This window comes from Argentina silus, assembly GCF_951799395.1.
Source record: "Argentina silus genome assembly, chromosome: 21".
Taxonomy (NCBI): domain Eukaryota; kingdom Metazoa; phylum Chordata; class Actinopteri; order Argentiniformes; family Argentinidae; genus Argentina; species Argentina silus.
Window position 1 is genome coordinate 11068431 of NC_139675.1, and position 21758 is coordinate 11090188.

Sequence of the window (21758 nt, forward strand, 5' to 3'; positions counted from 1 at the left end):
CGCAGGGCATGCCCAGTGAGAGGGCGTTCAGCAAGCTAATATAGTTGTTGTTTGTGCCCAGATTGTGGTGTTGGCATGAAACCGTCTTGACGATTGACATCATCGAGAGAGGCTTTTGGGGCATGTGGCTGTATAGGAAACGTATTTTAAAAAATGTGGCTGATGTGTTTGACACAGGTCTTGTGGTAATGCTCTTATCAACAGGTCCCAGATCTGTGATGTCTGTCCTGTTCTCGTTATGGTTAAGGTCTGATAGGTGTAGGGAGATCTGATCCTGAATCAGTTGTTCAATGGGGGAGGAGTACGGTGCAGAGCCATTTTCACCAAGGCCCTGTGAAATGTGGATGTGTTCATGGAGGCCTTGGTGAAGCCTGGGGTTGTGGTTGGTCCCTTCCCCCCATATCCCAGCCCCTGGTCTGGGCCTCGGCGCCTGGCTGCCTCGCCCCGCACTGCGGTCACGTCAGGAACTCCCACTCGGCTTTGTGGGGAGCCACCAGTCGCAGACGCGCTGTCACCCCGCTTTGGGTTACCGCACACACACACACACACTTTATACATATACATGCAGACAGTACATATCACAAACACATGTGTGCACACACATACACACATGTACTGTAGATGCATGCAGGGTTAACACACACACACACACACACACACACACACACACACACACACACACACACACACACACACCACCCAGGGCTTCGGGGGACAGCGGTTACAACGACACACTGGCAAGAGAACTGTTCTTTATTTTAAGAGTTTATTGAGTTTGTCACAAACTGCATGCTTTAAAGCTTAGACATTAGATCACTTCATCTCTCTCTGGGGACTTCAGGGTTGACTTGTTTTGCCCTGCAGTGGAGAGTAGTTATCTTCTAAGTAGATCTCTTACAGTATGAAGTGAGCACTTAAAGTTTCCTCAAGAGGTTTGCTTTTTGTTTTTATTATAAAAAAAATGTTTGACTCCCATTTGTCAGATTTTCACTATATTCTTCATACAAGGTTGGATTCGATTCAGCACCTGCTAGATGCAGCACAGGACGTGATTTGCACATGTTGCCGTAATTTCTGACTAAAATCCGACATTTATTTCACTGTAAACTTAAGCTGTACCACCAAAGTGTGTTTGAGAGGGAGAGAGGGAGAGGGAGAGAGAGAGAGGGGGAGAGAGAGAGGGAGAGGGAGAGAGAGAGAGGGGGGAGAGAGAGAGAGGGAGAGAGAGAGAGGGAGGGAGGGAGAGAGAGAGACAAGATGCTGGGTTTGAGTGTCACTTGGCAGTGAGGTGCCTGACAGTTCGCCAGCTCAGCCTCGCAACCAATCATCTCCTCCCAGGGAGCCGAGGGGCTGAGTGAACCCTAATCCAGGGCTTGGACTGCTTTCCTTCACACTGTAGGAGGCCAACATGTCTCCTTTTATACATTTCATCATCTTTTGGGTGATAACAGGGAAGGGCAGGGTGAATGTGAAAGACTTGTATCAGTCACTAAGTCGTGTGTGTGTGTGTGTGTGTGTGTGCGCGCATATATGAGTGGTTTCATTGCGGCCTCGTTGTTAGAGGTGAAGCCCATGACACCAATCATCCAAAGTGCTGTCACATATTTACACACACACACACACACACACACCCTGCTCTGGTCCTAGCTGTGTGATTTGAAAGGGCTGTATCGTAGTCTCCAGATGGATGTGATTTCTGAGTTCTGGCTGGTGTGTGAGCTGTGGCTGCCTCACAGGAGAGGAGAGGAGAGGAGAGGAGAGGAGAGGAGAGGAGAGGGGAATGATGGGGAGAGTCGTCAGGAGTCGAGAGAAGGGAGAGAAGGGAGTAGAGGGATGAGGAAAGAGGAGTGAGAGGGGACCATGACGCCCCCCTGACTCATCCAGCAGCACACGTGTGTGATCATATATAGCGGCGTCTTGCCGTAACCACACCCAGTGACGGTACCTCCTCACGTCCAGTACCACGTCCCTCGCTGTCGGACCAGGCTACATAAGCAGGTTCTATAGTGGTGTGATATGTTCATTCTCTGTGAGCATTGCCGTTGTCTATTCCGCTATTTCAGTTCAATTACCGGAGCATTTTTTAAATTTCCTTCTACACTGAATTTGAATAACCGCCGTCCTTTATTGAATGTTTCTATAGAATGTCTATCCCATTGTGTGTGTGTGTGTGTGTGTGCGCGCGTGCGCGTGTGTGCATGCCATATGCTGTCCTGCTAGTGAGTCAATGGAGACAGAGACTGATGGAAATGTACACAGGCTGCCCCCAGCCATGCTATGGAACAATGTCAGTGTCACTCATCAATATTCTGAGGGGTGTGTGTGTGTGTGTGTGTGTGTGTCTCATGCTCGCTCTCTCTCTTTCACTCTTTCTGTGCGTGTGAGAGACACAAAGGCACCCTTTCACAGCATCCTTTTTCCCTCCCTGCCGAGAGAGAGAGAGAGAGAGAGAGAGAGAGAGAGAGAGAGAGAGAGAGAGAGAGAGAGAGAGAGAGAGAGAGAGAGAGAGAGAGAGAGAGAGAGAGAGAGAGAGAGAGAGAGAGAGAGAGAGAGAGAGAGAGAGAGAGAGAGAGAGAGAGAGAGAGAGAGAGAGATTACATTTCAATTTCTCCTCTTTTATCTCTGTCTTCCCATCAGCTATAACCGTGGTAACCTTTATCTTCACTCTCTTTTCCTCTTTCTTCCTCTATCCTCCAGAGAGAGAGAGATAGAGAGAGAGAGAGAGAGAGAGAGAGAGAAGGAGCACGGGAGCCAGCGACAGGAGATTATTCTCAACCCACCCACTCCCCACTCTGCGCACACTCCTCCCCCTCTCCCTCCCACCTCTCCTCCTCCTCCTCCTCCTCCTCTCTCCATCCCCGTCAGCCTCCCTCCGTGTGTGTGTGTGTATGTATTTTCAACACGGTGCTGTCGAAGGACCAGTGTAGGCAGAGAGATGCTGAGACTGAGCTTTGTCTGACCGTGTGTGTGTGTTTCGCTAACTGTACACCAAAACACTATCCACGTCGCTGTGGTGTGTGCGTGTGTTTGCGCTGAACACGCTGAGGGACATCGTCGCGTGCTACCGCCGATCCCCTGAAGGTGGACGGGATCATCATCATCTTGAACATCATCGCTGTTGCTGTTCAGGATTTTCCCCCTCCCCTCTCTCTCTCTCTCTCTCTCTCTCTCTCTCTCACTCTCTCTCTCTCACTTACTTTCTATCTTGAGCATTCCACGACAGACGACTTGGACTGTTGATGCTAGCAGGAATACTCGCAGGAGGCTGAAAAAACGAGATATTTTTGGCGCCATTATCTCTTATCTCTTTTTTCCCCATTGGCTGGGGTTCGGCACTAGTTTAGTCTGTTGGGTTTTGTTGTTTACCCTCCTTCCCCGCTCCCTCATTCACAGCTGCACGGCTACAGGACGACTCTCTCACTCTCTCTCGTTCAAATCCAGTCCGCTAGCTGCGGTTTGGGCTTTTTTTTTGGTTTGTTTTTTTGAGCAGAGTTTCCCTTTTTTTTCCTTCTTCTTCTTCTTGTATTCCTTTATATTTGTGTACGCTAAAAAGGAGTATTGTTTGAGAGCGCTACGGTTCGCAGCGCTTTTGAGTTGTCCTGTTCCGGTGGAGTCGTCTTTTCTGTCTTTTCTTCATTTAAACTAAAGAGGGGTCTCTCTCCCCCCTGCCTGGATCTCCAGAGACATGATATGGTCTCCAAGACTCTCCTTGTCCAACTTCCACGTGAAGCTGACAGCCAAGGGATTGTTCCGGAACCTCCAGCTGCTGTCGGGATGCAAGAAGAGCACCGTGGTGTTCCATGCAGGTCTGAGACCCCCCCCCCCCCCCACACACACACACACACACCCCCCCCACCCCAAACACACACTCACACATCACCACCACCGCCATCACCCTCCTTCATCGTACCTCACCCCCCCCTCCTCCTCCCTCGTCTCCCCCGCTCCCTCCTCTCTTCCCACGCGGGCGGCCATTGTTGCCTCTCTGAGTCCTTCACCAGGGGGCTCTCACTATTGTGTGTGTGTGTGTGTTGCCGTCACGGACGTATACAAAAGAGACCCTTTTGTTTGTGTGTGTGTGTGTGTGTGTGTGTGTGTGTGTGTGTGTGTGTGTGTGTGTGTGTTTTCTGCATTCGTGGCTGCATCGTAGCGTAGTGAGTGTGGAGAATAGCCGGGGACTAACCTCCTTTTAAGTGTAGAAGCCTAGAGGGGCACAACGTAGCACACGTCCTCATCTGGCTCTCACTCTCATTACTGTTGTATATCTTTAACCAGATTTCCCTGCCTAAGGACTACCAAGTGTGTTTAAAGCACTGTTTATACATATGCTCTGTGTACATATATAAAGTAGTCATTTAAGATATGTCTTTGTACTGTATGTACCTATTTCAGTAAGGATGGTAAAGAATATTGCCGTATTTACCTTGTTTTGCCTTTAGGCCTGGGTATGTTCTGCCTTGTTGTCCATTGAGGAGCAGCATTGAGGCAGAGCACGCCGGTGTTGTATCTGAACCAGGCGAGCACGTGTTTGCCTTCAGAGGCAGCCGTCCGCCATCTTTGGAGGTTTACAGACCTACTTCTCCACTGAGGGGGAAATGTGGGTTAGTGCCGGCTTTAGTCGCAGAGCCGAGGCTGCAGTTCACCCCAGGATGCCCGGCCACGCCGGAGATAATCTCTCGCACCGTGCGCGTTTTTATTTATTTTTGCGTTTGCGGCTGATGAGGGGAATGAAGGCGATCTGACCGGAGATGACGTTTGTGTAAAAACTGGGGGAAGATGTTCCTTCTTTAGAATCCTCTTTTTACAAATCTGCTTCGGGGAGCTTTTGGGTGTCGTTCATCACTGAGCTGATTAGAAATGTGAAAAACCTCTACTTCTCTAAACGGTTTGCGTTATTTATTCGTCTTGTTTTACGACGTGCCAGTAGATTTTGGGATGAATAAATCATGAATAAAAGAGTGGCTTTCATGTTTTATTTAATGTTCAGGGATTTCAAAAACTATTTCTATGCGGGCATTCTGACAGACAGACCCCTTGAGTCAAGAGCTGAGATGTGAAGGACACGCAGGAACAGTCCGTACTGACTCAGGATGCAAGGACACGGTACACGGTACACGGTCCACGGGACACAGTACATGCACAACTAGTTTCCGGGCACGCTCAGCGATAATGACACGCCTGTTCTCCCACTCGCACGTCACGCTGGACATGTCTTCACGTGTTGCCATCGAAACAGCCGTGTTGGAGTCTAATAGCCTCACTCGACCTGTGACACTGATTGTGTGTGTGTGTGTGTGTGTGTGTGTGTGTGTGTGTGTGTGTGTGTGACACCAGGCAACATCTGTCCAGCTTGAAACCGAATGAGGTGGTTCCATGTGATGTCTGGTGGTCAGTCCCCACAGTACATCTGTAAATCCTGGCAGCAGATATTTGCCCGACCTCATCGGTCCTACAGCTTGTTCCGTTTTCCTCATTTTTTTTTCACTGTTAATCATCCAAATGTTCCTCAATCAACTGATGGTTGTCCAACAGGGATTACACATCGCATTGAGTGAAATCAGGGCAGATTTTCTGCGAAGCCCTCGCCAGGGCCCGTGCACACAAACACACACCCACACCCACACACATACACACACGTACGTGCGCTTACCCATCTGCCAATGGCTCAGACAGCTAGTGCATGTACATGGGGTGCCAACAGTAAATCTACGGCCTTTAAAACGCAGTACGCACGCCAGCGTTGACCAAATCTGCTTGCTCAGCTTTAGTACCGGCGTCAGACTAATCATAATATTTTAAAAAAACAGTACTAATCCCATAGAGATTATAGAACCATGGACAACCTTTGGTGTGTTTGGTGTGTGTGTGTGTGTGTGTGTGTGTGTGTGTGTGTGTGTGTGTGTGTGTGTGTAATGGGCACATGGCTGATTCCCCAAGGTTAAAGGCTGGCACACACAGACCCCTGGCTCACTGCTCAGTTGTCAAAGGCTGAGCTGGAAAAGCTCCCTGCGCCAGACCACCACGCATGCTCATAACCACACACACACACACACACACACACACACACTTGGTTGAGCTGCTGCCTATGACTTGATGCCAGTGAAGTATGAAAGCCCAAGTAATTGAGGTCCTTACGGGCCCATCTCACACACACACACACATGCACGCACGCACGCACACACACACACAGTCTCAATCCTCCTCTGAAGTAGAGCTTTTTAAAACGCCAGCCAACACAGAACTCTCTCTTGCTTCCTCATGAGGCTGATGAGGGATTGTTCCTGGTCCAGCTCCCTACTGGTCCAGTGAGCTCATCGCAAACTAGCAAACTAGCTTCATTAATGCGGTTGCGGTTGCGGTTGCGGTTCAGTTTTGACTGGATTTCAAAAGGGTCTTATCCTGAGCCTGATTATCATTTTGATCACGCATGCACGCAGACAGACATTTCACACTGACTGACTGACTGACACACACACACACACACACATTTAGAGCCCCCCCCCCCTCCCACCCCCACCCCCTTTCTCTCATACACTCACCCATCATCTCCTTTCTGATACTTCCATCATTTTTATTTCAGAATTCAGTTGTCCATAGACACTGATCGGAGGTCAGTTGTGTTTCTCCCCTTTAATAGCCAAGCGAAGGATTAGGGGAGGACAATCTGATCCTAGACCTGTCCCTAAGAGTGACTTCTACCCCCATAGCAACCCCCTTACCCACTGCATGCTGAAGTGACTAACTCACACACCCTCTCTCTCACAGACTGGGCCTACAACCTCTGTCTCTCCACATGGCAACTACCAGGTACACACTCAGCAAAATGTCTGTTTCGGTCAGGAAGACGTTACAGGCATTTTGTGAGACAGTTTCTCAACGGGCGTACAGTAGTAGAGTTTAGTCCCTTTGTTAACCGTGCTCTAACAAATGTGGGTGGTTGTTTATTTTTTTTTGGGGGGGGGGGGGGGTTGATGAAAAAGAAAGAAAATGCAACTGTACTGAAAATGCAAAATGCACACGTTTTACACGACAGATATTTCAACATCTGTCTTTGTGGCGGAGTTAGTTTCTTTTGGGATTTTATCTCTGTGAATCACACCACCATCACCACCACCACCACCACCACCACCACCCACGGCCGACTCTTTGTTTTGGGTTTGTTTATGAGTCTCCTCCTTAACTGAAGTAGACAGAGATAATTTTCCTCAATTTAAACCTGTTTTACTCCTGAATGAAGAGAGTGTTTGTTGTTGTGCCGGGGTTTGTGTGTGTTTGTGTGTTTGTGCCAAAGAGGATGTTTTTACTTCCCTTCCCCGGTGTGTGTGTTGAAAGATTGAGTAATTTTGAGGTAGCCCACAGCCTGTGTGTGGTTGTTGTGTTCTGGGTGCTAAACACAGGATGAAAGACTACACCGCTGCCCCTGTTAGCACCAGCCATGCATGGGGACATCCGGACTGGCAGTAGGACACGCTCAAGGAACCGTTGAAGTGTGTGTCTGTGTCTGTGTGTGTGTGTGTGTGTGCGCGCACGCATTGCGACAGCGTGTCTCCTCCTAAGGGGTACTCAAGCACACTGTGATTAGAAGAGGCAGACATACTGACAGGGTGCTAATTACCCCTATCTCTGAGGAACACACATACACACACACACACACACACACACACACACAAGTTTACAGGCTCACAGGCTCACTGTTGTACTCGTCCCCATTGTAAGCTAATCCATTGGCACTACACTGCCCAACAGATAAATGAGGACGCCGGAAACTGATTTGCCCTGGGGCCCCAAATGGCTGTTCTCCATCCCGCCATGTTGGCTCCACACGCAACACCTGTTTTTTCCATCGGAGACTGAATGTGCCTGGCCACCAAACTGCCTCGGGAAAAAAACAAAACATTGATGGTGGTCACAGCTCTGGCTGAATTATTCAACGGTAGAGACACAACACACTGGGCTGCCTACATTATTCAATGAGAGACTGATTCGGACGTTTTTTATTCACCTGTTCAGATTGACCGCCAAGCGGCACGCACACCCACACGCACGCAGGTACACACTCGTGCACACACACACACACACACACACACACACACACACACACACATTAGACAAACATTGGCTGACAAACATTGTACTTTTAGGATACATTTATTATCTGAATCTGAATGTTGGTGTGTAATCCAGAGATGGAAAATGTGAAACTTGAACAAACACGAAGTGTATGAAAATGATAGACTGAATGCCCCAAACAGCTTATTAGTGTCAGTGTTGATACACGGTGCAGTTGTTTGATGGATACTAATTCAGTGTTTAAGATCGGGTTAATGAGCTGTTTGACATCCAATGTAAGTGAGTCATTTGGACCCATTATAATTCCTTCTGAGCTGTGAAACGGTGTTTGAGGTTCTGAAGCACGGGCTAGATCAAAGGCATACTGCTAATCTGCACACTGCTGTGCGTTTGTGCGTGTGTGCGTGCACGAGTGTGTGTGTGTGTGTGTGGGTGTGTGTGTGTGGGTGTGTGTGACAGGTATATTATACTAATTCCTCAGAAGTAGGTCTCATTAGAGAAGACACACACACACACACACACACACACACTATAAAAAGCAAGTGCTGATCGACCGCTCTGATTCCAAAAGTACAACCCCCGTCCTGTAACATTGCCACAATGTTCTAATAAGGTGTTAGTGATGGATGTTGAGGCAGCACCGCCTGCGTGGTCCAACTGCATTCCTCTCCCAACACTGGTGCCATCCACACTGATATATACAGTAGCTGTATCGACCCGGGTTGGCAAGCCCACGTGTTGCGTAATCGCATCACACCGATCGACTCACCCAGCCACAGAGAACCAGAATTATCCCGGCTGCCCTTGAAAAAAGATTGCCTTTCCCTTTCATAACACAGCTTAATCAGATTTATATTGATATTCAATTGGATTAAATTTGCATTCGAGTCAATGTGCCTCGATGCAGTTTTTCCATGACTGTCGAGTTTTCAAGGGGACGTTTGAAACCACATGCCCTGTTCTGATTGAACACTTAGAAAAGGCATATTTTCTTCTTTTTTTCCCCTCCTTTAGAGAGCTCACTTATCAGGGATGATTAGGTTGGTGTTATTAGGATGGTGTTATTAGGATGGTGTTATTAGGTTGGTGTTATTAGGTTGGTGTTATTAGGATGGTGTTATTAGGTTGGTGTTATTAGGATGGTGTTATTAGGTTGGTGTTATTAGGATGGTGTTATTAAGATGGTGTTATTAGCATAAAATTACAGGAACTATTATCCTTGCATTAAGATGGACTCAATTCAACTTATTTGAGTGATTTGTCTATGACATTTTTGCATCCGAAGGCACTGTAAGTGATTGCTTCAATGGAGGGAGGAGGGCATGTATTTTAAGTATTCAAAATGCCTAAGTACACTTGACGTTTGTGGTGTCCCATTTCTCCACCTGAAGCGTGCCCTTTTGCACTTCCCAAATATGGATTTTAAAGGCTTTCCTACACCAGTCTGTTCCTTTATCATCCATGTGAGGGAGTTAAAGAAAGACAAGGGTGGAAAGATGCAATGCAGCACATGAGTTGTGTGACACGGGGTGCATCCAGCAGGGGGCAGTGGTAGAGTAAAACCTCCCTGAGGGAGGAAGAATCACAGCCACACCTCAGCCGGTGTGATCCTGGCAGTCAAAGGTCAGAGGTCATGTGTCAGTTCACTAGGCTCAGTGGGACCCTCTCTGAGAGAAAAGCCCCCTCGAGGAACCCAGATTTTTAAAAAATGTTTAATTATTTATTTTTTTAATGCACACACAAACACACTCTTCACTCCCTCCAGAAGAGATGGTAGTCCACAGTCAGTACAGCACATTGGGGATGAAGATGGGTTGATGATGATGATGATATAACTGATGATGAAGATCATGATGAGAACTAATGTCAGTGGTAATAACACCGACAGACAGTCACTATGGCCAGTTCACCCATGTAGATAAAACTGCATGCTCGACATCCAGTCAGGGATCAAATCTCACTGGGCCATTTTAGCTCTGAGACAGCAAAATAGATGGAGGGAGGAAGGGAGGGAGGGAGGGAGGGATGAGGGGAGGAGATAAAAATGGTGCGAGCGGACAAGAGAGGATAGGAGAGCAAAATAAAGAAGGGAGTGAGGGAAGGAAAAATGATGGGAAAGAGGAGAGCAAAATGCGGGAAGGTAGGGAGAGGGGAGAGGAGAGCAAAATAAGAAAAGGACTGGGAGTGAGGGAGGAAGGGAGGGAGGGAGGGAGACAGGAAAATAATAGGAGGGAGGGAGGGTGAGAGAAGAGCATCCCTCTGTCTCCCTAATTGCACTGTGGCTCTGATGCTAATGCACTTCTAAAGCACTCTGGGACTTTACCTCTGCCCATCATTATCGTGCTATCCCAGCATGCTCAGCTGGGCGGCTATAGGGAAGGAGGGGGGAGAGGGAGAGAGGGAGAGAGGGAGACTGAGTCTTAGCTCAGAAACAGCCAGTCTCTCCCAGGGCGTATCCTCCTGCCCTTCTGTGTACAACCGAGTGTGTATGTGCACACGTGTGTGTGTTTGTGCGTGTGTGTGTGTGTTTGTCTTTTCTATGTTTCACGTGTGTTTTGGGGGGGTTGTGGTCGTACGTGTGAGTCACCATGTTGAACGTCGTGGCCTCTCCACACTCATCCGGACGTTGTTCTTTCGCAGTGGACAAGAACAAGCTGCGTGGGGCACCGGCGAGGACCACCGCCACCTCTGCGACCGCCACCCCAGGTGGGGTCTCCCACCAGCCCCAGTCAGCCCAACCACCGGACCTGGTCCCAGTCCCAGCTGCACCAGTGACTACTACCACCACCACCACCCCCGGGTCTGGGTCGGTACGGGTCCCAGCGGAGGCTAAGCCGGCTACGCTAGCCCAGTACCGGGACCAGTGTGAGAAGAAGAACCAGTGTATCGTGCAGCTGAGGAAACTCCTCGGCCTAGGGAACCGCAGGATAGAGGCCCTCGCCACCGTCCTACAGCACATCTTCACTGAGGTAAGAACATTTCTGTTTCCTCTATTTCTATGTGATTGGCTACTATGGTAAGACAGGACAATTCTGTTTCCTGTATTTCTATGTGATAGGCTGCTATGGTATTTACTGAGGTCACACTGGGGTAAGACTGGAATTCTAGAGATTCTATGAGGTCACCTTGAAACTATGAACGACAGGCACGGAACGGCATAGAACTCTGTGGTATGTCATGGGGAAGCGTGTGTGCTGTCCTGTATGATCCATTGATGAGGTGTACACGTGTGTAGATGTCAAAGGAACATACATGTATCAGTTTTGTATCGGTGTGTTTTGCCATCGAAACACACTAGCTATAGTTTGGGAATGGCTCCCAATGTTGCAGTACACAATAGGAGTATTGGAATGTGTGTTGGGTGATGCACGTTTTGTAGGGAAATATGGGAAAATACCCATTTACCAGACATTGTCTTGTAAACAAATATACAGGGCCTGTCTGTCCACAAATATGTATTTGTGTTCATCAGTGTGTGTGAGTGGTATGTCGCGGTTGTCTGACTGTGGTTAGCTACATCAGCTTGTTGTTTTCTCTCTGTGTTCGGTGTATCAGAGCCCGTATTAGAGGGGTGTGTGTGTGTGTGCGTGTGCGTGTGCGTGTGTGTGTGTGTGTGCGTGTGCGATGGATAAATGGGCCCCTATGGACCTCATATACTTGGCCTTTCATGCTTAACTGGCACTTAAACAGGTCAACCAGAGCACAGCTAGAAGTTGTTGTTCGTAATCACTGAACCTTCTATCTTTAATCAGCGTTCTTCAAAATGCCGCCCGTATATCGTACACATCCAGTAATCATAGTGGAAGGCTAATTCAGTCAGGATCCTGTTCAACCCCATCTGAGTTCCTGTCTCTTGGGGCGGTTCTATCAGAGACTGAAGCCAACGAATTGGTCCAACCAGATACCTGGGTGTGGCTAGCGGTTTGTCCATGTGTCATTCACAGAATCCAGGACACGGATAGGCTACTGTGTCAATATTTGCTGGGATTAATATGCCACTGCCTTCCCATCGCTTCAGGTTGACTCGATGGAGCCCATTTATGATAGACTCTAAATTAGCAGTGTCGGAGAGAAAATAATTGCTAAATGCTCGATTCATGTGCTTTATGTCGGCTTTAGGATTGAGATTGTTATGTAAAGAGTGAATCTAGCCAAGACAGAATTTTTAAATTCCTCCATTTGAACAGTACGAAGGGGACAGTTGGGATGACTCAGTCATGTCCCGCAAGAGTTTCCAACAGGCCTCAGGCTGTGTGTGTGTGAACAGTTGTTGGCTGGTGGAGGTAGAAATCAGAGGACGGTCTTTTTGTAAATGCATGGAACGGGTTTGATACCGTTCCTCATTCCAATAAGCCCGTCTTCCGATTTCTACCTCCCCCAGCCTCCCCTATGATTCAGCGGTAGTGCCACTTCAGGCTCTGAACCTGTTTTTAACGATGGCAGAGTAGATTTCTGGAGTTCCTGGAGCTCGTCAACCTCCGCCTCGCCCCAGATTCTGAAACGACGGAGGAAGATAAGCTCTCTCTCCCTCTCTTTCTCTGGGTCTGTATAGCTGTTGTGCTCCATTGTACCACGTAACATTCCTTAAGTGTACAATAAAGGGGTGTTAAAACTCATTTTTACCTCATCATCCTCTCTTCCTCCCTCTCTTGTTTAAAACACACTACCGTGCCTCTATAGCTCTTTATTGATAGCAGATGCTGGTGACTCTGCAGAAACACTCAGGCCATGACAGCTATGTTCCCATTAGGGAGGGGAGGACATGGCTAGAACTCAGATTGGAGAGAGAGAGAGAGAGAGAGAGAGAGAGAGAGGAATGGTTAGTGTTGTTTATAGCTGTCCACACCCTGACTAATACTGACCTCAGTCATCTACTGTATAGGTACACACACACACACACACACACACACGGCTCCAGCCTATCTGCGTCGGTTGAGTGGAGGTGGAGTTGCGAGAGAGTAGTTATCTCACTCAGCGAAAGTAGGCATCTGTCTCTCGTAAACCTGCTATCAGAGCCCTACAGATAACACAACCTGTCCTGGCTGAGTGACACCTCATCAACTAGTCATTGAGCAGCTGTTGTGCAACCTCACAGACCGTCAACATTGACTTCAATTCAGACAACACCGGAGAGACAGGTTCAGTCAGGTTATGTCCTATTAACCATTATGGGCTTCATTTTCCGAAAGCTTTGCGGAAATATCGAATGCCGTTCTGAATCATACTGCACTCGGTGACATAGCTGATGCTACTGTGTCAAACGGTGGAGAGGAAGTCGTCCCTGTGTGCAGTCGTTTTCCGTTTGTTTTATGACCAAACGCAAACACATCTGCAGAGGAGACCGATGGAGCGCTTTGCTGTCTTTCTGTTGTTGATTAGATGGATGGGGGGAGGGAGGGAGGGAGGGAGGGAGAGAAAGGAGGAGGGAGGGACTGGGGGGAGGAATGCACCAGCTGTAGTTTGAACCCTGGAGCGAGGGGGGCTAGGAGGGAGGGGGCTAGGAGGGAGGGGGTAAGGCGCTTGATTCCTTGATCACCTGTGAGCTGCAGGGCTGGAGGTCAATAGGCAGATAACGCACCCCCCTGGAGAGCTTACTGTATTCTTCCTGATAGAAGGGGAAGAGATGTTCCCCATCGACATACATCTACCGTAACACCCCTAAATGATGTTCATACGTCTTCTACAATTACATTTATATTATATATTACATTAACCTTATCTAGAGCTATCTATAAGCTCAATTAAATTAAACCACAAGATATTTTTGTCATGAATAACAGAGGATGATTGTGAACATAACACATGACAAACAAAAGCGTGAAATCCTCTTATTCTGTCCTGCTGGTGCAGTAAACATATAGAGAACCGCTTTCTCACGTCCCTCCATCAGAGTCTCGAGGGCTTAAGTGACATTTTGGGCCAAAATGAGTTGCCCTTTGCCCTCTTGTCTTTTGTTTGAGGGGAAATTTCCTCGATAGCGCTTGTGCTAGCTAGGAGGCTGTTTAGAGAGCGAGAGAGCTCTTGGCAGTGGAATAGCTCTTCACTGATAGCGTAGTTTATTCACCCTAGACTGCACAGTGCTATTTGTGTGTGTGTGTTATCTAAAGAGAGAATGCCAGAGCCATCTCGCCTGCCTGGAACACTTGAAAGAGTCTAGTGGACAATGCTGCAAGGTTTAAAATGGATACACTGCTTGGATGTACAGCCGTTGCTAAGCTAATGGACTTTAATTGTTGATTTCACCTGGTTGAAGCGACGTTATGTGTTTTCGAAATTGTCATACGTATTCATTCGATAATAATTCAGCTGTTGAGAGTAACTCCACTGTTTGTTTGGTCCCGCTAAGCAGCACTAGTGTAACATTCATATCAGCAAACACACAATAGTAAGGCTCCCTGTCCTGTCTGAGAGCCGGTCGATATTTTGCCCAGGGGACGTAATACACCCACTGGCTCTTTAAAGCAACCAGAGAGGCTGACCACGCAGCCCCAGAGTCCCAGAGCAGGGAGCCTTCGCCCCAGCCTAACCTCCCAGCTTCTTTCCCCTCTCTCCATTCCTTCCTCCAGCCCCACCCTACTGAAAACTTTGATATGTGTTCCATTTGCCATTCCGATGTAATCAAGAACATTAAATACCAAGTCACTATACATGTTATCGCAATAAACATGCACACTTAAAAATGCATTTAAATTGCACAATGCATTGCAGCAACATTGCACTGTCAAACAATAATGATGCAGAAAATGCATTTGCAGAAGGGCAGCCCTGGGCTCTGTCTCGTTTGGGGGAGTACAGGGCTGAGAATGGGTCTGGGGTTAGAAGGTGGGTAGGGAGGGTCTGATGTTTCATGGGGAGGGCTCCTGAGATAGAGAGAGGGGGGGAGGGAGGATGTTAGAGACCATCTCATTGACTAACTAGACAACCATAAGTATACTATACTACCCCTTCCTTCAGTACTATACTACCCCTTCCCTCACCAGCTATACAAGTTATGAGAGAGAGACAGAAAGAAGGAGAGAGACACACACTTTTGATGTAGACAGACCAGTTCTCCTGAGTGACTGCTGGAGGTGAAGGTGGTGGTAGAGGGGGGGAGGAGGAGGGGGAGGAGGGGGAGGAGGAGGAGAAGGGGAGGTTCATTGGAGCATGTTGTGGTGTTCCTCTCATTCCGCCTCTCGGCAGCCCAGGGGGAAACATGGGCTCCTCAGCTAGCAGAGCCTACCTACAGAAGGCTCCTCACAAAAGGAAGAAAGCCAAGGTGTGTTTGTTTGGTTCTCTCTTTCTTTCTTTCTTTCTTTTTTCTCTCTCTCTCTCTCTCTCTCTCTCTTTCTCTATCATTCCTTCTCTTTGTTTTTGCTCTCTCCCTCGGTTTCTCTTTCTTTTAAATGTATCTTTGTTTTTGTAGTTGGGGGTCATCTGTTGCCGGGATATTTGGCCTCTCGCTCTCTCTCTCTCTCTCTCACCCTGTCTGCTGGGTCACTTAGGCTGACCATGCTGAGAGCAGATGGGCCTTTATGGCTCTGTATGATGTGTGTGTGTGTGTGTGTGTGAGAGAGAGAGAGAGAGAGAGAGAGAGAGGGAATGACTTGTTATGAGAGTTCATTCAGGTGTAGATTGAAGTCTGTCAGAATGCACTTTGGACAGTATTCTGGCATTATCAAAGTTGGAGCATTTGATGTGGTGGTGGTGGTGGGGGGGCGGGGTCAGCCCTGTGTTAGATTAGTTCAGGGTGTAGTCTTTGAGACAATGTTGATATGTGTGAAAGAATGTGAGTTAGCATGACTACTTTTGTGCCTGAAAAAATGTGTATATGTGAAAGAATGTACTTGTGTGTGTGTGTGTGTGTGTGTGTGTGTGTGTGTGTGTGTGTGTGTGTGTGTGTGTGTGTGTGTGTGTGTGTGTGAAAGAATGTGTGTGTGTGTGTGTGTGTGTGTGTGTGTGTGTGTGTGTGTGTGTGTGAAAGAATGTGTGTGTGTGTGTGTGTGTGTGTGAAAGACTACTTCTGTGTGTGCACGCGCGCGTCTGTTTTTTTTTCTTCCTTTTTTACACGTAAACGTGTGAGAGTTTCACAGCACGTGTTTGCATTTGAACACACACAGTGAAGGAACAGACCAATGAACAGCTTCTAACGTTTCCCCCTTGTTTCCTACACAGTCAGTTAGTGTTCTGTGAACTGATCCAGGTACAGTGTCTGTAGGAAGGAATACAATATGTCTGAAGGAATGTCTCATATAGAGACGGCTGACCACAGTGCTGCTGTTGTCATGGCTGGATTGTCTTACAGGCTGTATGACTCCGCTGGGCTGTGGGGGCTATTTAAAATGAAACCCTGTGTGAAGTGTTTGAGACAGTTTGGCAGGCTGGTAAAGGTAGAAATCGGAGGACGGACTCATCATAATGAATGGAATGAGGAATGGTATTCGAACATTTGTGTTCCATGCATTACAATAAGCCCGTCCTCTGATTTCTACCTCCACCAGCCTCCACTGGACAGTATACACACAACAGTGTGTAATTGGTATTTCCATGTCAACATGCTAAAGCCCTAAATTGCTATGTGAAACTTTGTGTCATGATAAACAGGGAAGCTAAACTGTCAGTCAAGGTATAAGCCTTTCTCAAAGTGATGTCTGCTTCAACTCCAAAACAAAGCGTTCATGTGGTATGTGAATCATTTTTCCATTGGTTAAATGACTAATCGTCTCACTTTTCTCTCTCTCTCTCTCTCTCTCTCTCTCTCTCTCACACACACACAGCGCGAGGAGGCCCTGAAGCAGAAGAAGGAGCTGTCACTGGAGCTAGCGAACCTTCGGGATGAACTCCGTAAGAACACCACAAGCGCTTTTCCACTCCAACACAGAGAACGTTTTGTCTAGCCCCTCTCTCTGTCACATGCAAATTCAAATGAGCTTCATTGGCACGCTCATTCAGAAAAGCCCCCGAAAAATGAGCTGCCAATACCATAAACAAGACAACTGTTAACGAAAATCGAGTAATTCCAAAAAAGCTGCCGATATGCCCTCTCCCGCAACGGCTGAAGTGAAACGGAGTTTGTTTTGACTGAACCAAGACGACACCCGTCATGAAACGTGGTCAAAATCCGAATTTGACTTTCATAAACTTTCCTTTGGCTTCCCTCCCGTTCACCAAGCCTGTTTGCATATCAGTGTAATCTTATCAAAGAAGTCAACTGCCATTCAAAGCACATTGTTTTTGAAGGTCCCTCTCTGCTCTCCACGTTGCTCCTAGCTAGTCCCTCCGGGCAAGATGGGTTTGCCAGGCTGCAACACAAGCCTTGGCATGTGGTGTGTGTGCATGTGCGTGTGTGTGTGTGCGTGTGTGTGTCAGAGACATAAATCTAATTGCTGTTATTGGTAGCCTGGGCGTAGCAGCCCCAGAGCCTTTGTCATGACCTCCTACAGTGACACAATCTCCTTTGTTCACTAGCCCACTGTCAACGCTCAAACGTTGCAGGTCTAGTATACCGTAGATCTATGGCGCTGGATGGAGTTCCGATGTTGCATCAGCCGCTGTTTACCCTTGATGGAGACACGCCAGATCCGTCAGAAGCAGACAATGGGTTTTTACATGATGGTTTCAAGTGTTAAGTTTTTTGGGGTTTTTTAGATGTAGAAGCAAGATGTAGTTTGGCCATTTTGAAACAACGTTCAGGAGCTCTGGAGTACGTGTTCCCACGGACTCCACGTTCCTCTCGTGATGATGTCATTGCAAGAACAGAGAGCTGGGCGTTCCGGAGAGCGGTGGGCTTGTCGTGTTCTGTCAAGTTGTTGCGTAGACTTGGCCCGGACCCCAGGCGTGTGTGATGTGTAATGTGTATGAAGGAAGGGGTGGGGAGGGAGGGGGGGGGGGGGGGGTATCGCTTTTCTCTGCCCACGTGCCATGTGACGAGCAGTGTTGTCATACCACCCCTGCCACCTGTGTGTGCTGCCCTGAAGGCTTCTGGCAGGCTCACCCAGCACTATGTGGTCATGGACAACACACTGCCAGACTACTGTCAGAGATACAGGGCCCCTCTGTGCTTTCAAACACGTAGACATACACTCGCCTGCATGTCCAGACACACACACACACACACACACACACACACACACACATGCAGGCACGCACGCATGTATACATACATAACTCAATACATGCACAGACACACACATACAGTACATTCCCACCAACCACAGTACTGTGGCAAACCCCCTTCCCGCTCAAATATGTACAGACATATCTGTCTATCAACACACACACACACACACACACACACACACACACACTCACTCTCCCTCTCTCTCTCTCTCTCTCTCTCTCTCTCTCTCTCTCTCTAACTCTCTCTCTCTCTCTGACTCTCTCTCTCTCTCTCTTTGTCTCACACACACACACACACAAAAAAACACACACACACAGACTCATGCAAGCTCAGACTTTTACTGCTGTACTCAGCCCCCTGCCCCCTTAAAACACACACATGCCTGGACACAGTTTCCCTACAAACCTCAGCAGAAATGCTTTGACTTTGATGAGTTTGGCCTTGGAGTGTTTTTTGACCCTCGACCTCACCCTTACACATGGCTGTGGAATGTGTGTATGTGTGTGTGTGTGTGTGTGTGTGTCCCGCTCTCACCGTCTCCTTTTAAACCCAGGTCTTAAATCTCAGGCTTTAAACAGCCCGAACAAGTTCCTTTTTTCTTTACCGTCGACTGCGCATTAAGTTGAACTTGCCGCCAGACAAAGAACACTTTCAGTCAGTACGTGTACCGCTGAGAGAGAGAGCAGTTTGTCTGCCTGCCCCACTCCGTTTGGTGTCTCCCTCTCTAGTGTTTATTGCCAAGGACCTTCAGGATGAACTGTTCTTGGATCAGTCCAGTGGAGGCTGGTGGAGGTAGGAATCGGAGGACGGTCTCACTGTAACGAACGGAACCATTCCTCATTTTCATTCCGTCGCATTAGAATGAGCCCGTCCTCCGATGTCTACCTCCTCCAGCCTCCCCTGGATCAGTCTGTCTATCGAGCTGTAAAAAGGGGAGAGTTACGGTGGGACAGGGGCCGAGTAAATCATGACCATGGATCTCCAGTGCACTTAAATCTGGCCTCTAAATCCTCTCTCCTCCAAAGTGCGCGCTCCCTTTCTCCCCTCCGTGGGTTTTCAGAAAGGAGTTCTTCATGCATTGGACTGGTGTCTAAAAATACATAGTAGAGTAGGTAGAAACTCCCTTTGTCGCGTGCTTAAAGTTCTCCAGAGTGTTTAGATAGAGGAGACGGAGGAGAGTGGACAGGACACCACTGCAGGGAGAAGACAGCAGGCCTACTCTCTCTCTCCAGCCTCTGCCTCACCTTTGACCCCTTTTGGCCCCTGTGTTGTTATGAAACCATGTTTTGATTTGTGGTGGGGGGGGAGGAGGGGGAGGAGGGGAGGGGGGGGTCAGTGATGGTGATCGTTCACAATTCCAGGCCACCTGCCCACACCCTGGTCTGTGTCTGTTATGCCATCCCATAATAGAGACAGAGACTAGTGTTGAGGGGACCCACAGCTGCCGGCCTCATGTCATCATCGCCGTGGCAACAGGCAGTATAATTAATCCCACTGAGGACTGGGGGAATGTCGACTGGTTCTCTCTCTCTCTCTCTCTCTCTCAAACATTGAGGCACACACCCCACACACACACACACACACACGAGTGAATGTGTTAAGATGACGTGTTCGGTGGACACGGAGGGAGGAAGAGGTTCATTTTGGCATGAAATGTCTCCTGCTCTGTCCTGTCCTGTGAGGATGAAAGGAATGTGTGCATGAGCTTGTGATGAAGAGAGGTTGCGTATTGTTGTAGACACTTCCTGGCCAAATGCGCGAAAGGTCTGGCAGACCAACGCGTCAAACTTGGCCTTCACGGAGCCAAGAGGAAGAGTTCAAAACGGACGGCGCACAGCCATTGGCTTCACTTCGCATCAATCGTCTCCCACGGAGACCCCCACGGCGACCCCCACCCCCCCCCCCCCACACACACACACACACACACCCCCAGAGCTTGCACACCACACTTTTCTGATTCGGGGCTACGCCTCACAGTTGTGTGATTCGCTAAGATCAGATATTAACAAATACTTTCCTCGGTCAATTCACTTCCACTAAGCCCCGGGTTTAAGTCTTTGTTATTCCAGGCTTATATGCGCCGTACGCAATAGCCTGGGGACGAGGTTACGCAACGTTTATTTTTTTTCTTTCCTTTTCATTGTCAGACGTTCTTGTCCAAATATTTTTTTTTTTTTGTGAATCATACATTACGAACAATTTACGAGGAATTTAGCAGTGAGGAATGTTACTGAGGAACAAAAACATATTTTTCATGAGCGGTTGAACTGTTGACAGTGTCGAGGCGTGTACATTCTGACACATCATCTCTGTCTTGGAGTTACAGCCAAATAATTTCATTTTGTAATGAAACCTTTATTAGATTGTCATGTGAACAACAGCAATAAGACTGAATTATGTGGGAGAGAGTCACAAAGCACAAAGTGAGAGATTTTTGTTCTTTCTCTCCCCCATCCATTTCTCTCCCATCCTCCCCCCTCTCTCCCCCTCTCTCCCTCTCCCCTTCTCCAGTCTCGTCCACCCAGAACTGCGATCGTCTGCAGCATGAGAAGGAGGAGGCGCGTGGGTTCCTGGAGGAGGCCCTGCGCAGGGTGCAGGAGCACCACCAGGGGGAGCTGTCTCGGCTGGAGGAGAGCCTGAGGGCCTTCTACCAGGCCGAGTGGGACAAGGTCCACCTCACCTACCAGGAGGAGGCCGACCGCTACCGCAGCCTAATGGAGCAGCAGGTCAGTCAAGGGGAGGGTGGAAGGATACTAGACATACAGTACCAGTCAAAGGTTTGGACACAAACTTGCCAAGAGTGTGCAAAGCTGTCATCAAAGCAAAAGGCGGCTACTTTGAAGAATCTAAAATATAAAACATATTCTGGTTTGTTTAACACTTTTTTGTTTCCTACATAATTCCATATGTGTTCCTTCATAGTTTTGATGTCTTCAATATCAATCTACAATGTAGAAAATAATCAAAATAAAGAAAAGCCATTGAATGAGAAGGTGGGTCCAAACTTTTGACTGGTACTGTACACTTGGGGGCTGTTTCTCCAGACACAGATTAAGCCAAGACTAAGGTTGGACTAAATCACACTTTCAATCACACTCCTTTGAAGATGCATTTTTTTCCGGGGGGGTGCGGGGGGGGGGGATTAGAGTTAATCTGTGTCTGGGAAACCAGCCCTTGATGTTTTGGACGGCCAGGCCTTCAGAAGGATGACCTCACTCAGCTGTTGCTGTTCCATCGTGCAATTTTATTTCCTTTTATTACTCACTGACTTTTCATATTAAACACTGTTTATTGAAAGGATTTATAAGGCTTTATTTATGAGCAAAACATGAGCACAGACACAGTCAGCAACATGACTACAGTGTTGAATATGAAGCTGTTAGCGACTGATACATACACACTGTATAACTTGCAGAAACAGAGAGCGTTTTCTCCCTGGCTGTTTGGCTGAGGGGGGGGGGGGGGGGATGGTGGGGGGGGGGGGGGGGGTTAGTGTGATGTCAACATATATGACTCATAACCCATAATTTAGTGCCACTCTCTCATGCTCCATTGGCTCTCACACACGCGGAGAGGCAGCCCAGGCTCG

At 48.1% G+C, this 21758-nt stretch overlaps 1 protein-coding gene across 4 annotated transcripts in view; it reads left to right on the forward strand.

Annotated features, from left to right (window-relative positions):
- mtus1b (microtubule associated tumor suppressor 1b) overlaps window positions 1-21758 on the forward strand; it is a 55268-nt gene that overhangs the window by 29237 nt on the left and 4273 nt on the right. For all 4 annotated transcript variants that reach the window (XM_083692998.1, XM_083692997.1, XM_083692999.1 and 1 more), the window contains exons 7-9: window positions 10711-11039; window positions 16827-16893; window positions 20681-20895. In XM_083692998.1, the coding sequence (XP_083549124.1) occupies window positions 10711-11039; window positions 16827-16893; window positions 20681-20895 (611 nt within the window). The remainder of the gene's footprint in view (window positions 1-10710; window positions 11040-16826; window positions 16894-20680; window positions 20896-21758) is intronic.